The sequence below is a fragment of the Brassica napus genome, chromosome C1, assembly GCF_020379485.1.
Source record: "Brassica napus cultivar Da-Ae chromosome C1, Da-Ae, whole genome shotgun sequence".
Lineage (NCBI taxonomy): Eukaryota > Viridiplantae > Streptophyta > Magnoliopsida > Brassicales > Brassicaceae > Brassica > Brassica napus.
In genome coordinates this window covers 46,176,122-46,193,818 of record NC_063444.1, presented here as the reverse complement: position 1 = coordinate 46,193,818, position 17,697 = coordinate 46,176,122, and the positions used below count along the sequence as shown (strand labels likewise).

At 32.9% G+C, this 17,697-nt stretch overlaps 2 protein-coding genes across 4 annotated transcripts; both read left to right on the top strand.

The window, feature by feature from the left end:
• The first annotated feature begins 4,464 nt into the window (after window positions 1–4,464).
• Window positions 4,465–7,388, top strand: LOC106351018 (IQ domain-containing protein IQM2). The gene is made up of 7 exons (XM_013790834.3): window positions 4,465–4,771; window positions 4,995–5,432; window positions 5,518–5,698; window positions 5,783–5,871; window positions 5,956–6,046; window positions 6,140–6,484; window positions 6,571–7,388. Exons 2-7 carry the CDS (start codon window positions 5,017–5,019, stop codon window positions 7,201–7,203), a joined length of 1,755 nt encoding a protein of 584 aa, XP_013646288.1. The 5' UTR covers window positions 4,465–4,771; window positions 4,995–5,016; the 3' UTR covers window positions 7,204–7,388.
• Window positions 7,389–7,880: 492 nt separating this feature from the next.
• Window positions 7,881–12,042, top strand: LOC106345852 (feruloyl CoA ortho-hydroxylase 1). Of its 3 annotated transcripts, none has more exons than XM_022709005.2 (7): window positions 7,881–8,346; window positions 8,507–8,705; window positions 8,845–8,893; window positions 9,017–9,180; window positions 10,250–10,309; window positions 10,441–10,939; window positions 11,285–12,042. In XM_022709005.2, the coding sequence occupies exons 4-7, from the start codon at window positions 9,108–9,110 to the stop codon at window positions 11,856–11,858; spliced, it is 1,206 nt and encodes a 401-aa protein (XP_022564726.1). In that variant the 5' UTR covers window positions 7,881–8,346; window positions 8,507–8,705; window positions 8,845–8,893; window positions 9,017–9,107; the 3' UTR covers window positions 11,859–12,042. The 3 variants fall into 3 exon arrangements, with proteins under 3 accessions (XP_022564726.1, XP_048600569.1, XP_013640507.1); XM_048744612.1 differs by having other exon boundaries at window positions 8,839–8,893; XM_013785053.3 differs by lacking the exon at window positions 8,845–8,893.
• Window positions 12,043–17,697: the final 5,655 nt, after the last annotated feature.

Genomic DNA, 17,697 nt, shown 5'->3' with positions numbered 1-17,697 from the left:
TTTCTTATTGTGCTTTAGACCGTTTTCCTACTACTTTGCAACATAAGACTTGTTGATTAATTATGAGTCTATGACATTGCATATTTGATATTTCATATTTGTATAAACCAGTAAATCTATGTTTCTACCTTTATGACCTTTCATTTTTGATTAATATATGCCAGAAATGCATCTATTATATAGTAATGTTTAGTAATAACCGGACCGTCACACCGGTGTAACTAATGTACTCGTTTTTGGTTAATATCGGTTTATTAGTAGTCGACTGTATTTTGAGTTACATTAAATACTAAATGACGTACCATTTTGTCCAAAAATGTTGCTGAACGAAGGTGCATTTAGATTAAAAAGGTTTGATATGTTGAGTTTGTTAGAGGGACATATAAGGAGACATGTCGCTCTCAGCCTAATTTTCAAGAGAAAGTGTACATATGCATGCATTGTGCCATTGTGGTACTCACCTCTTATATATTATTTAAATCACTTATTTTTGTTTGTTGTTGTTTACAGAAATAACATACCTCCAAGACTTTCCATTAGAAAGAAAATCCTGTAAATTTGGTCGTCACGACTATTTCAATATTAACATTTCTTAATTTTGTTATCATGTTATTAAGCGCCGATCTTGGCTTTTATATCGATACAGTTATTAACAACTAAACCGTTGCAATGATCTATACCAATACATGCATATATATCGATGACGACACATTTCGAAATAAATTATTTAGATGGACAGGTATACATTATGCAATAAAGTGTCGCTATATGTAAAGCTTGAATGTTCCATTGCCCTACGTTGCACGGAAGCTTCATCGGACGTCCGCTTCCCGCTTCGGAACCGGAATCGGAATCGGAATCTTGTGGAAGCTTACGGAATCTCGCTTCCAAAGCGCTTCTAAAATATTCTCTTTAAAAACACATTGGAAGCTTACGATTCCGTTTTGGAATCACGCTTCCATTTAAAAAAAACACAATGTCTTATATCAATAAAAATATAAAATTATAATTTTTAATTTATATATAATCCAAATTTTAATAGTATTGAATAGAGAGAATAGAAATATACAAATATTAAAACTAATACTATAAATTATCTTTATGCATTGAGGTTTTTATTAAAGATAAATCATATATTCAAATATATTATGTCAATTAGAATTAAAAAATATAATATTATTTATTTAATTTAATTTATGTGTATTTTCACAGTTTAAATATGAAGTCATTTCAAAATTATTATAAATGAATAAATGCTTTTTTTAAATTTAAATTATATAATTTTTAGTTTTAGATTTTTAAAAATAATCTTACATATGTATATATATATTCCAAATTTTAATTTTTAGTCTTACATATATATATATATATATATATATATGGATACGCTTCCAACACGTATCCGCTTCCTAATTTTTTTAAAAATCCCGCTTCTGCGCTTCCATACGCTTCCGCTTCCACGTACCCGCTTCCGTTTCCATGTAACATAGCCATTGCCTCGTTACATTAAGGATTAAAATATACAAATAAATGAAATTATATGCTTATTTAATTCCATGGTTTTTGTTCTTATTAACCCACCAAAACACTTTTGATTGAATAGAGAAGTATTGTGTGGGTCGCCACGAAAGGAAGAAGGAAATTTCACTAAATCGCATTTGATTGAAATAAATAATATTGGGGTCCTTTTAAACTGATAAACATGGACTTTTTTCTTAATAATAGTATTCACCTGATGACAAAAAAAAAGTATTCACCTAGAAAAAATCCACGTTTGCAACTACGTCACTTTATTTGGTGATGTTAAAATTCGACTTTTTTGCTAAAATAAAATTCTACTAACTAATACTTAAAAACATGGATCGAGTCAAATTCAGAAGATAAAAAAGAAATGGATTGAGTCAAATATATTTTATTTTTTTGGTTGGTGACCAGTTTTCCATGGAGATTTAAAAACTCAAAGAAAAAACATTATATATGTCATGACTTAACCCTAAAAAAATGTAAGCAACGCTCGTGTAAAACAGAAGAAATTAAGTTAACTCGATGTTTACTTAAAAAAGGAAAACCAATACACTATAATCTGTCAGAGAAAAACTACGAATATGTCAGTGAAAAATATGTACCACAGAACACGTATAAGTACGGATGGTAAACAAAGTAACTTAGTAAAGTAATTTTGATTAATATTACACTGTGTCTTTTTTCAAAGGATAGTATTATAGGGGTGGACACTTTACCCGATATCCGAAGCCGCATCTGAACCCGATCCGAAAAACCCGAACTGAAGTAGCAAAATATCCAGACGGATATTGAATTAGGAGAGATTGGATATCCGAACCCGAACGGGTAATATCCAAACCCGAATGAATATCCGAAGATAACCGAACATATGTATAATTAACTATATATTTCTAGTTTACATATCTTATTTTATATAAAATATTTATATTGATACTACATATACTTTAAGTTTATATGATATACATAGAATTACGGAGAAAATGATTTGCTTCTCGCTTAAAATGCATGTCAAACTTTTATTTCAAGAATTAACAAAAAGTTACAACCAAAATTTAAAAACAATAACCAAATTAATGTCTTTTTAGTTTCAAAATGTTATGTCCAAATCTATTAACCATTTAATCTATTAAAAATAAAAAAATTAGTTAAGTGAAAGTTATATTTTTAAATACAAAAAATTTGAGAAATTAGAAATTTAATTATTTTTTTCAAAATCTAAATATCTGAACCCGATCCAAAATAACCGAACCCGAACTAAACTACCTGAACCCGACCAGAAGTACAGAAATACCTGAACGAGTTCTATACCTCTATACCGAAATACCCAAAAATCCGAAATACCCTATCCGTACCCGAACGGGTACCCGAACACCCACCCCATGATAGTACATTATATTGGGTCTTTAATATTGAGAAGGTAAAAGTAAAAAAGAAAGAAAATACAAGATATTGATCATTTGAGAAATTAACTAACATTATTATAAACTTAAAAATCACGCGTGAAAGAATCAAGAGAAATTGCCAAAAATACTATTTTCAAAGTACCGCTTTTCATGTTTACACTAACCACTTTTACCTTCATCTTTAATGAAAGGTAAAAGACATTTATAATCTTTTGATTAACTTTGAAAAAAAAAAACATACGGTTAACTAATCTAAACTTAAAATATCAACTCTAAACCCTAAATCATCAACTCTAAACCCTAAACCATGAAACATCAACTCTAAACCCTAAACCTTCAAATCTAAACCCTAAAACATCAACTCTAAACCCTAAACGTAAACCCTAAACCCTAAACCCTAAATCTAAACTTAAAACATCAACTTTAAACCCTAAATCATCAACTCTAAACCCGAAACCATGAAACATCAACTCTAAACCCTAAACCCTAAACCCTAAACCCCAAAATAAACTCTAAACCTTAAACCTTCAAATCTAAACCCTAAAACTTCAAGTCTAAACTCTAAACGTAAACCTTAAACCCTAAACCCTATATTTTTCTGAAATTCGAACCCTAAACCCTAAAACCCTAAACCTTCAAATCTAAACCCTAAAACATCAACTCTAAACCCTAAACGTAAATCCTAAACCCTAAAACTCTAAACCTTCAAATCTAAACCCTAAAACATCAACTCTAAGGTTTTAGGGTTTAGGGTTTAGCGTTTAGGATTTAGGGTTTAGGGTTTAGTGTTGATAGTTTAGGGCTTATTGTTGATGGTTTAGGGTTTAAGGTTTAGAGTTGATGTTTTAGGGTTTAGAGTTGATGTTTAGAGTTGATGTTTCGGGGTTTAGGTTTTAGAGTTGATGTTTCAGGGTTTAGGGTTCGTATTTAAAAAAAAAGGTTTAGGATTGATGGTTTAGGGTTTAGGGTTCGTATTTCAGAAAAATAGGGTTTAAGATTGATGGTTTAGGGTTTAGAGTTGAGTTTTACGGTTTAGGGTTTGAATTTCGAAATAGTATTAAAATATTTATTTATTATATTTATAAAGAAAAAGAGCATAAGAATCTTCTACCACTTAATTAAGAAGGTATTTTTGAAAATATCCCTTTAGTGGTGTTAAAAATGAAAAGTGGTAGAATGAAATTGGTAAACATGTAATTTCCCCGATATTCAATTTATTTACATTTAAAATTTACTTCCATAACTAAATTTAGTTAATATTATAGATAAACATTTTGCAAGGTATTTTACTAATAAGGATGTCCTAAAGTTTATAAATATTGCACCGAATTATATACTTTTTAGTTGTCACACGGATTCCTAATTAAGTTTAAAGATTACTTACATTAGTCTAAAATAATATTTCCAGTAAACTTTTATTTATTTGTAAATATAATTATTAATTAATTTTGATATAGTCTAAAACCTTCAATATTATTTTTTGGGATAATTAATTGAGTAGAGTAAAATCTGAGTTGAACTTTTGACCTCGTATGAATATTCTGCAGCTACGAAAAACACGTCGTTGGAGTATCGACGCTGCTCTTTCTCTCTCTAACAGTCTCTCTCTACACTGTCTTGTCCCTCTGGAGTTGACGGTATTATATATATAAACTCTATCCCTGAAGAGTTTGTAACTTACAATCCCTGAAGAAAACAAAAGAACAAAGAAAAAACCTCTCAAACTCTTCGTCTCAAGAACATAAAGAGAATCAAAAGAAGATTCAAGAAGAACCAAACAGAGAGTTTCAAGATTCCTCTGCTTGAGAATAAACCTGTTCCAAGTGCCAAAACGTATATTCAAGGTACTTATCCATTTTAACCACGACTAATTCTTCTCTCTCTCTCTCTCTCTCTATTTATATATTTTAAGAAGAAAATGCATTTCATTTAATCGGTTGTGATTTATTTCCGGGTTGCTCTGTTTTTCAGATCCGAAAAGTTCTGCTTTTTTCTTCTTCCAAACTCTGTTTTTTTGTCTCTCTGCTTATGATTCAGACATAACAGATTCGTGATGTTTCACTTCAGGTCAGAATCTCTGTTCCGTTGAATGGGTGTATCATTCTCCTGTCAGTTCGAGCAAGACGACGTGGAAGCCGCTCTAGACTCCGTCACGGTCAAGTCCATAAGCTTCGGCGATGACGACGAGTGCAAGACTCCAAAGAGATCTGTAAATTTCAGTGACGGGACTCTGGAGCCGACCATCTTGAAATCCATGGGATCTGGTGGTAAGATGGTCGTTGAGAAGTCCGTTAGCTTCAAAGGGATGCAGCTGGAGAGAATGATCTCGCTCAAGAGGTCGCTCTTGAAAGAAAAAGACAATGCTGGGATGATAGCTAGAGAGCTCTCGGTTCTTGATCCGAGGAACCCTAAACACGAAGCTGCTATTAAGTTACAGAAAGTTTACAAAAGCTTCCGTACCAGGCGAAAGCTGGCTGATTGTGCAGTACTTGTGGAACAAAGCTGGTTAGTAATTTTTTTTTTTTTTTTTTTAATTATGGTTCATGTGTTGTGTTGTGTTGTGGTGATCTAATGATTGTTTATGTCACAGGTGGAAGCTTTTGGATTTTGCTGAGTTGAAGAGAAGTTCTATATCTTTCTTTGATATTGAGAAGCACGAGACCGCGATTTCAAGGTGGTCTAGAGCTAGGACTAGAGCAGCTAAGGTTGGTAAAGGTTTGTCCAAGAATGGAAAGGCACAAAAGCTTGCTCTACAACATTGGCTCGAAGCGGTAAGTTATAGAGAAACTAGTTTTCTTTAATAATACAACTTTTTGGATTGAACTTAGTGTCTAATCTTGGTTTTATGCAAGCAGATTGACCCGAGACATCGGTATGGACACAACTTGCACTTTTACTACAACAAGTGGCTTCATTGTCAGAGTAGAGAACCATTCTTCTACTGGTAATTACTTCTCTCACTAACATCTTTGTTAAAAAGTTTGAGCTGAATCAAGAAAACTAAACGTAGATATGTGAATGTTTTCAGGCTTGATATTGGAGAGGGGAAAGAAGTAAACCTTGTGGAAAAATGTCCTAGATCCAAACTTCAGCAACAGTGCATCAAGTACCTTGGTCCGGTTAGTATCTATTTCTTTTACTTGCTCAACAAGTAACTTTGCCGATAAATTAAAAACTTGTTTCTTATAGTTGTCATGTTTATTTTTGTGTAGATGGAAAGGAAAGCTTATGAGGTTGTTGTGGAAGACGGCAAGTTCTTCTACAAGAACACCGGAGAAATGCTTCATACTTCTTCATTGGAAGATAGTGATTCCAAATGGATATTTGTGCTCAGCACGTCGAAAGTGTTGTATGTTGGGAAGAAGAAAAAGGGTACGTTTCAACATTCAAGCTTCTTAGCTGGAGGAGCTACCGTTGCTGCAGGAAGATTAGTTGTTGAGGATGGTGTTCTCAAGGCTGTGTGGCCACATAGTGGACATTATCAACCTACCGAAGAGAACTTCTTGGACTTCTTGTCTTTCCTTAGAGAGAATGATGTTGATATCACTGATGTAAAGGTAAGAGAAAGAGATTTGATTTGAATGAGTCATTTGGTTGTTGAGTCTGTGAGGGTTATGTTCTTATAAGTGTTTTTGTGTTTCAGATGAGTCCAACAGATGAAGATGAATTCTCCATGTACAAACAGAGAAGCACTCATATGAGAAACCATTCTCTGGAAGAGGATTTGGAGGCTGAGAAGACTGTGATGGCTGATCCAAGAGAGGAAGAAACAACTCCAATGATGAATAATATCGAAACACCGAAGAAGATGGAGTCTTTGAGTATATTTGGGGATGAAACACAATCCAAAGTAACTGAAGACTATGATTCAGGTGATGATGAAGAGGAGGAAGAGGAAGAGATTTTTGAGTTAGAACAAGAATCAATGCCTTCAGAGGAAACCTCACCCAAAGGAGAAGAGGAAACCAAAGAGAGTGAAGAAGTAGTCAATATTCCAGAAGAATCAATCCTAAAAAGGATAAATTCAAAGAAGGAAACTAAATCTTTCCAACTTGGGAAACAACTATCATGCAAATGGACAACGGGTGCAGGACCAAGGATCGGTTGTGTAAGAGATTACCCATCAGAGCTTCAGTTTCAAGCACTGGAACAAGTTAACTTGTCTCCAAGATGTGGTTCTGTTTCAAGACTTTGTTTCTCCTCATCGTCTCAAACGCAAACGCCTCAGATGTCACCGTTATGGAAATCATTACCTGGGGATATCACAGATTCATAACTGATGATTTTATTTTTTTATTACACAATAAGTTCTTTCGGTCCTATCTATTCTTTTTGTGTGAATAGAGAAGATGATGACTTAGAAATTCTTTTGTATTATTTTCTTCACCTTTTAGTGTAACAGAGCAGAATTTCATTTGTTTACTTGGTTTCTTGTTCAACAAGATATAGGTTTAAAAGGTATTTTAGATTCTTTTTCTACCAAGAAATTTTAGGTTAAAAAGGTATTTAGATTCTTTTTCTACACTTTTTTGGTTTTGATTAAAGATTATCGTATTCTATTTTCGGTACACAGACATTTTAATACTGCTCTTTAGCAAAAAAAAAAAAAAAAAAGAAGAAAAAGACATTTTAATACTGTTCTTTACTTTTACCTTTCCAGCGAATCTTTGCTTCGATTCTCAGGAAAACTCATTCAAAGCCCTAGACTGCACATCTTACGAACCCTATTGATGCGAGCGTGGAAAGATAACTTTGTTCTCGAAGAGAGATATTTCTTTTCATTATGCGGACCATCTGCTTTTGGTGGTAATAAGTTTGGGCTTTTAAAGCCCCATTAAGTTTGGTCAAAATAAGCTCGTTAGACCATGATTATCCACGGTTCTAAGGTGGGTTTTTAAAGAAAATCACTGATTTAATTAAATCAAAAATACTTCAAATTTGAGTAAGCGATCATTCATAGTGGGTTTTTTTAGCCCACGTGTCAGCATACCTCGAAGTTTCAATTTTTTTTCTCTTTCCTTTTGTTTTCTTCTGTTTCTCTTTTCTCTGCCTTCGGTAGTCGTCTACATCTTCTCTTGGCTTCTCTGCTGGACGATGAATGATTTTTGTTTGACCAATCTCTGGAGAAGCTCAAACCCAAATTCAGAACATATACCCTTCGCACACAACCTGTTCGACAAAACTCCTGACCGAGTTCAAGAAAACCACACAAGCTTGCTCTTCGGTTATTCTCGCGACGGACGCACTCAAGAAGCAACGAGGCTCTTCTTAACCATCCACCGTTCCGGAGCCGAGAGGATTCAGCTGCGTATGTGTTGTTGTCTAATATGTTTGCAGAGTTGGATTGAGGTGAAGAACAAGACTTATGCGTTCTTGGCGGGTGATCGGTCTCATCCTCTCTGCTAAAGTGGAGCTGCAAGTGAGTTCAATGTTTCTTACGTTATCCTTATATGATATGTTCTGTCTCAGAAAATCATATACGTAACGTTTCCATTTTTAGTTCTCTATGTAGTTCTTTTATAGTATTAATCTGGTTCTGGTGTGAGTTACTTAATATCTAATCTGTTTTTTTTTTCCAGTTGAACCATGAAGAGAAACTACATCGTCTACATTTTCAAGACTGGTCAGGTATATATCATTTCTCTTCCTTTTGATTTTCTTTCTCTGCTAATAGTATTCCTGATCGTTCTATCTTTTTACCCGTGGTGTACATGTTGCTGTTCATTGGACACATGAGCGGGTGTTGTCACTCGGCCAGATTGAGAACGAACGCAGCAGGTATGTAACATGACTTGTGTTTTGTGGTTATGTTGATACCGGTTTATGTCTGAAGGATTAGCATGGTCAGAAAGCTTTGTTCAATTGCCTTAAAGAATCTTTGATCATTTCTCTTTGTTCAATTGCCTTAAAGAATCAGCTTGCTTTTGTTGGTGCTCTGTTACTAACTACCATCTTTTTCTTCTCTAGTAAGTAGTGGTCATTACATTCTTCTTTTCTATTTGAAATCTGCTGAGAATTCTTATAGGCTTAGATTTTTGATATATTAATCTTCAATATTCTTCTTGCCTTCTTGTTTGCGGTTTATGTAGGTTTCTAACTCGCTGTAAATTCACTAAGTCCTCGTGTTCAAGAGCTAGATTATGAGCTTATGGAAAGTTAAGTTTGGCTTTGTATAAAAGAATGCATGTCGCTACTGGTGGAGTACTGTCAGTGTCTACAGCAACCTTGCTGCTACGTATGACCCCATGGGAAGGTAACAACCTTGCTGCTACATATAGCTAAATTTCACTAATCTTCTTTGATCATTACTTGCAGTGTAGCTAAATTTTCTTTTTTAAGAAACCCAAATTAAGAAACTACCATTGTAGCACAAAAATTAGGTGATTTTTAACTGAGGTCTTTAGTTGAAATTTAATAGTTAAATAGTCATTAAAGTGTACTTAAGAAACTTTATAGGTTTCTAGGGATAATCATGCTCTTAGAATGGTAATTTGCTTAGCGCAACAAGAAGCATGCCTAGTCCCATGCTTCTCCACCTACCAAGATTATTTATCAAAGTTTCAGGTTTGTTATGTCACAAGAAAGTTTTTTGGTTCTTTCCATTTTTTTCCTCTTACGACTACAATGTGTACGGATATAGCGTTTCTTAATTATTAGACGAGATCACACAAAATTTTGTATAAATTGTCGTGGAGAGAGGGATAGACATTGTTGTAAGAAAGAAGGATAAAACACATTAGATATAATAACTGTTACGTTACTGTGATGTCTATGTCTCTATGATATATATGACATTTGATTTTACATTCATCATGGTTAGCAACGTACTAACTAATATTACTAAACGTATATACGAATGACTTTTGGATTACTAAAATATTTGATTCATTACTAACATTAGTAACCCACCAACCAAACCAATGCAGAGCTAATCTAACAAATCAATGGATGACCTTTGAAATTTCGTTCATTTGAGTCATGAATAACATTACTTGCATATTAGTATTACCACAAGAATCTGCGCATGTTTGTAAAATGTAAAAAGCAATGTAAGATATATAATTTTCATTAGAATTACAACTTTGTTAATAAATATACGTACATCTTTTCTGTATTCAATTTTAAACATCTTTAAAAAAATTAGCGTGACATTCTTTTCTCTTTACCAAAATTATCTTATGTTTCAATGACTCCATGATAATCCTTTATGACAATTTAGAGCTTGTATTTAGCAAAATGCCACTTTGGAAGCTGACCATATCCAAATTAAAATAAAGTTATCCTACTGACTAAATTTTTGAAACACTATTAAACTAATACAGATAGAACTTTTAAAGAAAAGAAAAAAGGCGGGAAGAAGAAGCATGGTGAGAGCCATAAAGGTTGGTCACTCATAAGCTGATCACATTCTCTTCCCTTTTAAATACTCTCTGGACTCAGTATAACTTATCTTCACAACACAATCAAATTCTCCAATCTTTATTCCAAAATTTCAACCTAATGGCTCCAACAGTCTCTACAACCCAATTCTCGGACCCAGCCGAAGTAACCGAGTTCGTTGTCAACCAAGGAAACGGCGTAAAGGGTTTGTCAGAAACAGGAATAAAAGCTCTTCCAGATCAATACATTCAACCATTCGAAGAACGTCTCATCAACAAGTTCGTCAACGAGACAGACGAAGCCATTCCTGTCATCGACATGTCGAACCCCGACGAGAGCAAAGTGGCTAAAGCTATCTGTGACGCTGCTGAGAAATGGGGTTTCTTTCAAGTGATCAACCATGGAGTTCCTTTGGCAGTTCTTGACAACGTGAAGGCCGCTACTCACAGATTCTTCAATCTTCCTGTAGAAGAGAAGAGTAAATACACAAAGGAGAAGTCGCTCTCGACTAATGTTAGGTTCGGTACGAGTTTCAGTCCTCGTGCAGAGAAGGCTCTGGAGTGGAAAGATTATCTCAGTCTCTTCTTTGTCTCTGAAACTGAAGCATCACAATTTTGGCCTGATGTTTGCAAGTGAGTCCAAAAATCAAATATGTCACTGTTTTAATCATCGACGGACCGTTTTTAGCATGTGAAAATAGAGCGGTTGAATAAGAGACCAAACCTAATTTAAAAAAAAAAAATCTTCAAGTTCTAAAAGTAAATATATAAATTCAGATCTAAAATTTTAAAGTTTTATATATTTCTAAATTCAGAGTTATAATTTCAAAGAAAATGTTAGACATATATAGATAAAGTTATTAATTTTTAAACTACATTATTACTTTTTTTACGTATACGTGAACAAAGCCTAAATATAATTTGAAACTACAGTGATCATTGATTCATATAAACAATTCTTGGTTTTCTTGATTTTAGGAATGAAGCTCTAGAGTACATGAACAAGTCCAAGACAATGGTGAGGAAGCTTCTAGAGTATTTGGGGAAGAACCTCAATGTGAAAGAGCTAGACGAGACCAAAGAGTCACTCTTCATGGGTTCGATTCGAGTCAACCTCAACTACTATCCCATCTGTCCTAACCCTGACCTAACCGTTGGCGTTGGTCGCCACTCTGACGTCTCTTCCCTCACCATTCTCTTACAAGACCAGATCGGTGGTCTCCACGTGCGCTCTCTGGCGTCAGGGAACTGGGTTCACGTGCCACCGGTTCCCAGATCTTTCGTGATCAACATCGGAGACGCCATGCAGATCTTGAGCAATGGTCGTTACAAGAGCGTGGAGCATCGTGTCTTAGCTAACGGTAGCAACAACAGAATCTCGGTACCTATCTTTGTGAATCCAAAACCAGAGTCAGTGATTGGTCCTCTTCCTGAGGTGATAGCAAATGGAGAGGAACCGATCTATAGAGACGTCGTGTACTCTGATTATGTCAGGTACTTCTTCAAGAAGGCACATGATGGAAAGAAGACCGTTGATTTTGCCAAGATATGATCACAATCAGCTCTTGATGGAGTTTGGTTTCTTGGCTTTGTTTGTTTGTTTGTTTGTTGCTTCTTGTTTGTGTGTGAATAAAGAAGAAAGAAGAGACATAGTCTGATGTCTTCTTGACATTTTTATTTGGTATTGTGCTGTATAACTAACTATCATTGATCAATACAATTACTCTTTTTGTCTACTTAGTGTTTGGCTTTTTCATGTATATATATGTAAGGGCTTAACTGCCGTGTTGATGAACTTTGGGCCTTAAATGGACCGACGAGACGGATGTCCGAGACCAGATTGGCATCATCTAAAAACGACGACTTGTTCTGTAAGGAAGATGAATCAAACCTCACTTGGAGAGAGTTAGTGTTTGCATATGGCGTTATGATCGGACCATATGAATCAAAAACCCCATCAGTCGTGTTCTTGAGTAATTTGGAATAAACATATATGTAGATTAGGAATTAGTTAATCTTAGATCGTGTGTGACGTTGAGTAATCTGTATTAAATACACTAAGGTGGCGGAGTATACTTTATTTATAATTTTGATTTTGATTTTTTTATGATTTGGTAGTTTGTGTTTTAAGTTTGTATTTTTTAAGAGATGTGTACAGTTTACTCCGTCTATTAGGATATTTTATACGACAAAGGATATTATATTTATTTTAGTTAAATGTTTCAATTGCCAATTGTTTTAGATTCAAATGGTTAGTTTTATGTTTTTGTTAGTCCTTATTTACGTGTGATTTGTATACGTATAATAATAATATTGTGATTCTCTGAATGGTTTTTTTATTTAATTTGTGCAGTATAATTACTTGATTTTGTTTGTTTTCTTTTATGTCATCATCAATTATCAGTATGTTTTCTTTGTTAAGCCTTTATACAAAAAAAAATGTTTTCTATGTAGAGTTGTTGTCTATTGTGGCACTCATCTCAACTTTTTAATTTTTCACTTAAATTTCAAAGTTCAGGTGTGTAGTGTCATTTTGCTTTATTGAGGAGTGTTTTGATTCTTTAATGATACTATGATAGTAATATGTATGATATTTTTACTGTCTAATTCACGAACTATTGTAACTTTTTAGGAAAAAATATATTTTGATCAAGTTCTAATCATTAATTGAGAAATTCCCTTAGATAGCTTTTTTAGTTTATTTTCACAAAAATATACATCAAAGAAGAAAATAGACCTCAAGAAAGAAAAAATTATGAGTTTGGTAACTACATAAAAAACTATTCGTGTTTTTTCTTTTTTTTTTAAAATAAAATAATTTGGTTGGAATTTAGTAAGATGTGAAAAAGTGATAACATAAATAGATTTTATTTCTTGTTTTATTTTATTATGAAAATTTTGCAATTCATGAAACCTATATATTTTTAGGATTAGACCATTTCCAATTTATTCTCTTATTTTTTTCTCTAAAATATGAGAACTCTATAATAGAGATGAATTGGTCTCCAATGTATTCCTCTATTTTTTCCTCTAAAAAAGAATATTCTTGATATATTCTTTTTCAATTTTACAAATAATACCTTTTATTTGTGAAAGTTAAAAACCAACAAAATTTATTTTAAAATTTCATAAAATTATGATATTATTTAAATTAAATATTTCTTTAGAAACTATTATGTAAATAAAAATATTATTCGATTCATATGAAAAGTGTATTTCGCTAAAAATGTTTTATTTTTGGTTATAATTATTAGATTGAAAAGTTAAAGGACGCTTTGAAAAAAAAATGCCTCTATTATAGGGGATGTTATTTATTCCTCTAAATATATACGTGAAAATAACAATATCTATTTTAGAAGAAGAATTAGAGGTGAATTGGAATGAATTTTCCTATACTATATCATTTAGAGTCAAAAATAGCAAAGGGTCGGAAATGCTCTCAGATTATGTACTTTTAGTAAATTATTTTTTAGTTTATTTTTTTTGTAAACTAAATCTTCACCAAACTCAAGTTACATTATTTATCTTTACTATTTTATTGTTTTATTTGGTGTATCTAATTATTTTATTTTTCAAAATTGATTTTTAAAAAATATATTTTTTGATTATTTATTACTCATTATCTATTGTCTGCATCATTTCTCTTTTTTTCGTTAACTATTCTAACTTTGATCTTATTTACCTAAAATGGAAAATTAATTTAGTGAGATTCACCTTTTCCTTTGGCTTAGGTTTGATGAAACGCTTAGGTTTGATGAAACGTAAATAAAAACAAAATGATAAATAGATTTTCTACTTTCCAATCTTATAGACTTCTCTTTTATTTTGAATATGTTTAAATATTGTGTCATTTTTTACTAAACTATTATCTCTTTGTTAAGTTAAAAAAAAACTATTATCTCTTTGTTAAACTTTTCATTAAACTCAAGTTATATTATGTAACATCACTAAATATTAATTAATCTATTGTATATCTTATTCTCTATAAACCTTTTAAAGAAAAAAATATATTTTGATTATGTATTAATTATAAGTTATTGTTTTATATCATTTATTTTTTTAGGCTAACCCTAAATTTGGTAGTCAAAAAGGAAAAAACCTTTAAGATTTATTATATTTTTTTTGTCGGTATAAATCTAATGAAATGTAGAAAGATTAATAGCATAAATTGATTTATCTTTTTGTTCCAATGAATTTGTTTATCATATTCTTGAATTTTTTATTTTAAGATTATATTATATATTTCACTAAATGATTATTTGTTAACAAAAAGATCAATGTCATAATTGTTTTTTGATTTAAAATAAAATATTAATTATAATGATTTAGGAGTTTTATTTTTTTTTTGTTAACAGATTTAGTTTAAATAATAAGAAGATGAAAATTTTAAAACCATTAACTAATATTTAATAAATTATGACAAAAGTGTTAAGTTTATAAACAACTTGATAAGGTGTCAAAAGAAGAAAAAACTATATTTTATATGTATATATAAATAAATATACTAAACTAATGAATACTGATGAGGTGGATTTATTTTTGGTAGACATAAAGAGTTATATTTGTTTGAAAGATGACAATATATCGTTATTAGAGAAAATCAACTCATCAAAATTAACACTCGATCCATTAACCTAAAGGAAACTTCATCTCCCCGAGGCTGCCACAGATCCGGTGGGTCTCCTTGATAGCACAAAACAGCAGAAGTTACACTTACACCTTTCACCTCTGCGCACCACAATTGGTAGCATACCACTGTCGCTCTTCTCCCCAGGCCCGAGGCTTGAGAGACGCTATCTTGTTACGATGATTACAGTGAGGAGTGACAGGTTTCTTATAGCTAACTATAGATTTTTGACCTGATTTATGTAAAAAGAGGTTATTCACGATAGCAAACATAATAGTTTTTATATATTAAAATTTTAAACCCAACTTATAAAATAAGAAAACACATCACTTGCTTGTGAAGGAGGTACATGCAAAAACAGAGAGCCCAAAAATAGTTTGGTTAAAGCTAGGATAGATTCTTTCATCCTTCTTGTCCTCGATGTTGCAGATATTGATGTTTCTCCAGTCATAAAATACCACAGTAAATGGAAAATAATGTGATCCAGCCAAAGAACGTAATTTTGTTATAGATCCCAACTGCATCAACAACTCAGAAGCAGAGTCATGAAGATTAAGGCAGATTTACTCAGAAGCACAGAGCCTGAAAGTCTGAAGTGATTGTTTCTTCTGTAAGACTACGTAGCACCTTCTGAATAAGCTCGTTGTGGAGCTGCACTTTTTGTAACACTTGCTTATGTTTTCTACGCAGTTTCCTAATTTCCATTTCAAGTTGGTTTGCTCGACCTTCTAGGGTATCGGCTTCCTCCTTAGCTGCCAGATACTCTTGTGTATTCTCTGCCGCTCTCTGCCTCTCCTTCTCGAGCAACTTGTTTAACTGGCCCTGGTCTGCTCTAAGACATGATAGCTAGATAGGTGAACCGGGTAAGTTAGAATTAGAGAAAATATGTGACATTGATGAAGAACAGTGTCAGGGATCATAGAAAACATGAGCCTCTAGAACAGTGATCATTTATCAGGTTTGGAGAGGCATTCATTCACAGAGCGCTCTAGCTCTTTAGCGGTGGCATCTTTAGACGATGAACTGTGATGGATTCCTGTTTGGTGAGAATTAAGAATCAAATGGCAATTTTAGAATTACTAAGACAACCTTCCCATCTAGAAGTAGCAAGTCAAGACCCATGAACTCCCCCCACTTTGCTTCACTCCCCAGGCCTCCCAGTAGCAAAGATGAGGCGCCACAACAGTTTGTATACAACGACCAGACTTCAGCTCAGAAATAAGCAGTTTAGAATTCACCATCGTCATAACAATGGTTTAAAAAGAAATTAAAGCAAAGAAGTTAAGAAGTGATGAGATTTGTTGATGCTTTCATCCCTATATATAAGATCAGAAACCTAGAAGAGGTAATAAAGGGAAATTAAGTAGGACGTAATGGGTTTCGTGGATAGGAAGGAAATAATGAGAAGAATTATTGCTTGGTGTAAATGCAGAGTGAAGCGTTTCAATGGAGGTTTTGCAAAGTCGGCTGGAGTTAGGTAAGTGATTCGACGACGACGGTAAGAGATGAGGTAACATTTTGGGCTTAGAAGAGCCGAAAGCCCACAAAATTGTAAGAAAAGCCAGGAAACATACAAAAAGCATTTTTAGCAAAAAAAAAAAAAAAATACAAAAAGCACGGAAACAATAGAAGGAGATTAAATGAAACGCTGGGTATCGTTGGCCAGGACACGTGTCGATTTCTCAAGAGCCGAATTTATGACGTGGAATCATATGTGGCATACCCCAGGAGTGAAAGAACTCTTCTTTATATATAAAGATATGTAGAAAATTCTTTACTAGGATAGCTATTTTTGTGACAAAATTAGGAGAAAAATTTTTCGTTACTTTGAAGAGGAGACAGAACGCCAGATCAAAGATTCATAGAGCGAGTCTTAACGTGGATTGAAGCATCGAAACTCTATAGTTGTATCAGAGATCGAAGAAGAAGACTCTTGGTTTTTCTTTTGTCAAAAATAATCTTCATTTAACTGTCGAAGAAGAACAGAGAACCCTAAAAATCTTGCTGCAAGTCTCGCGGTCTTTGGGTTGAATCACGGGAGTTAAAATAAGGCCCACTAAATCATAAGAAACACATAACAGAAACGCACCAGCCCACACCTTACATGAAACAGTGAGTTTTTACCAACGGGACAGGTGTTGCGCTCTCAGCCTCCGAGTTTATGACATGGAATCTCATGTGACATGACTAAGAAGAGAGAAAACTGTATTATATATATAGATATGTAGAAAATTCTTTACTAGGATAGCTATTTTTGTGACAAAATAGCATCTAAGAAGGAAAATGACCAAAATAGTTTTTTTTTAAAGGATAAAAATATATTTATACCCTATGATTAACTAATATAGACTTAGGAGGGTGTATTGAATCTGACATTTGAATTAATTTGATTTTTAATGAATTTGTAGATGATTGCATGAGAATTTGGTGTGACTTTTGTTAAAACACTCTAGAATCTCATCTAAAACAATGAGATTTGAATTTTTATTTTTATAACTAAGGAATTTCCTCAAACACTCTAAAAACTATTAAAGTACTCTAAAATCTTCAACTTAAATTTTGTTCAATAATAGTGGATTTCAGAGTGTTTTATGAAATGACAAGTTCAATAACACTGAATTTTAAAGTGTTTTTTAAAATCCATGTATGAATAACAGTGGATTTGTCATTTTAATACAAATCACTTGAAACTCTTAGTTGAATACACCCCCCTTAATGTTTAGAGTTAAGGGCTGAGGTTTTGATGATAGAATTTTAAATTTTA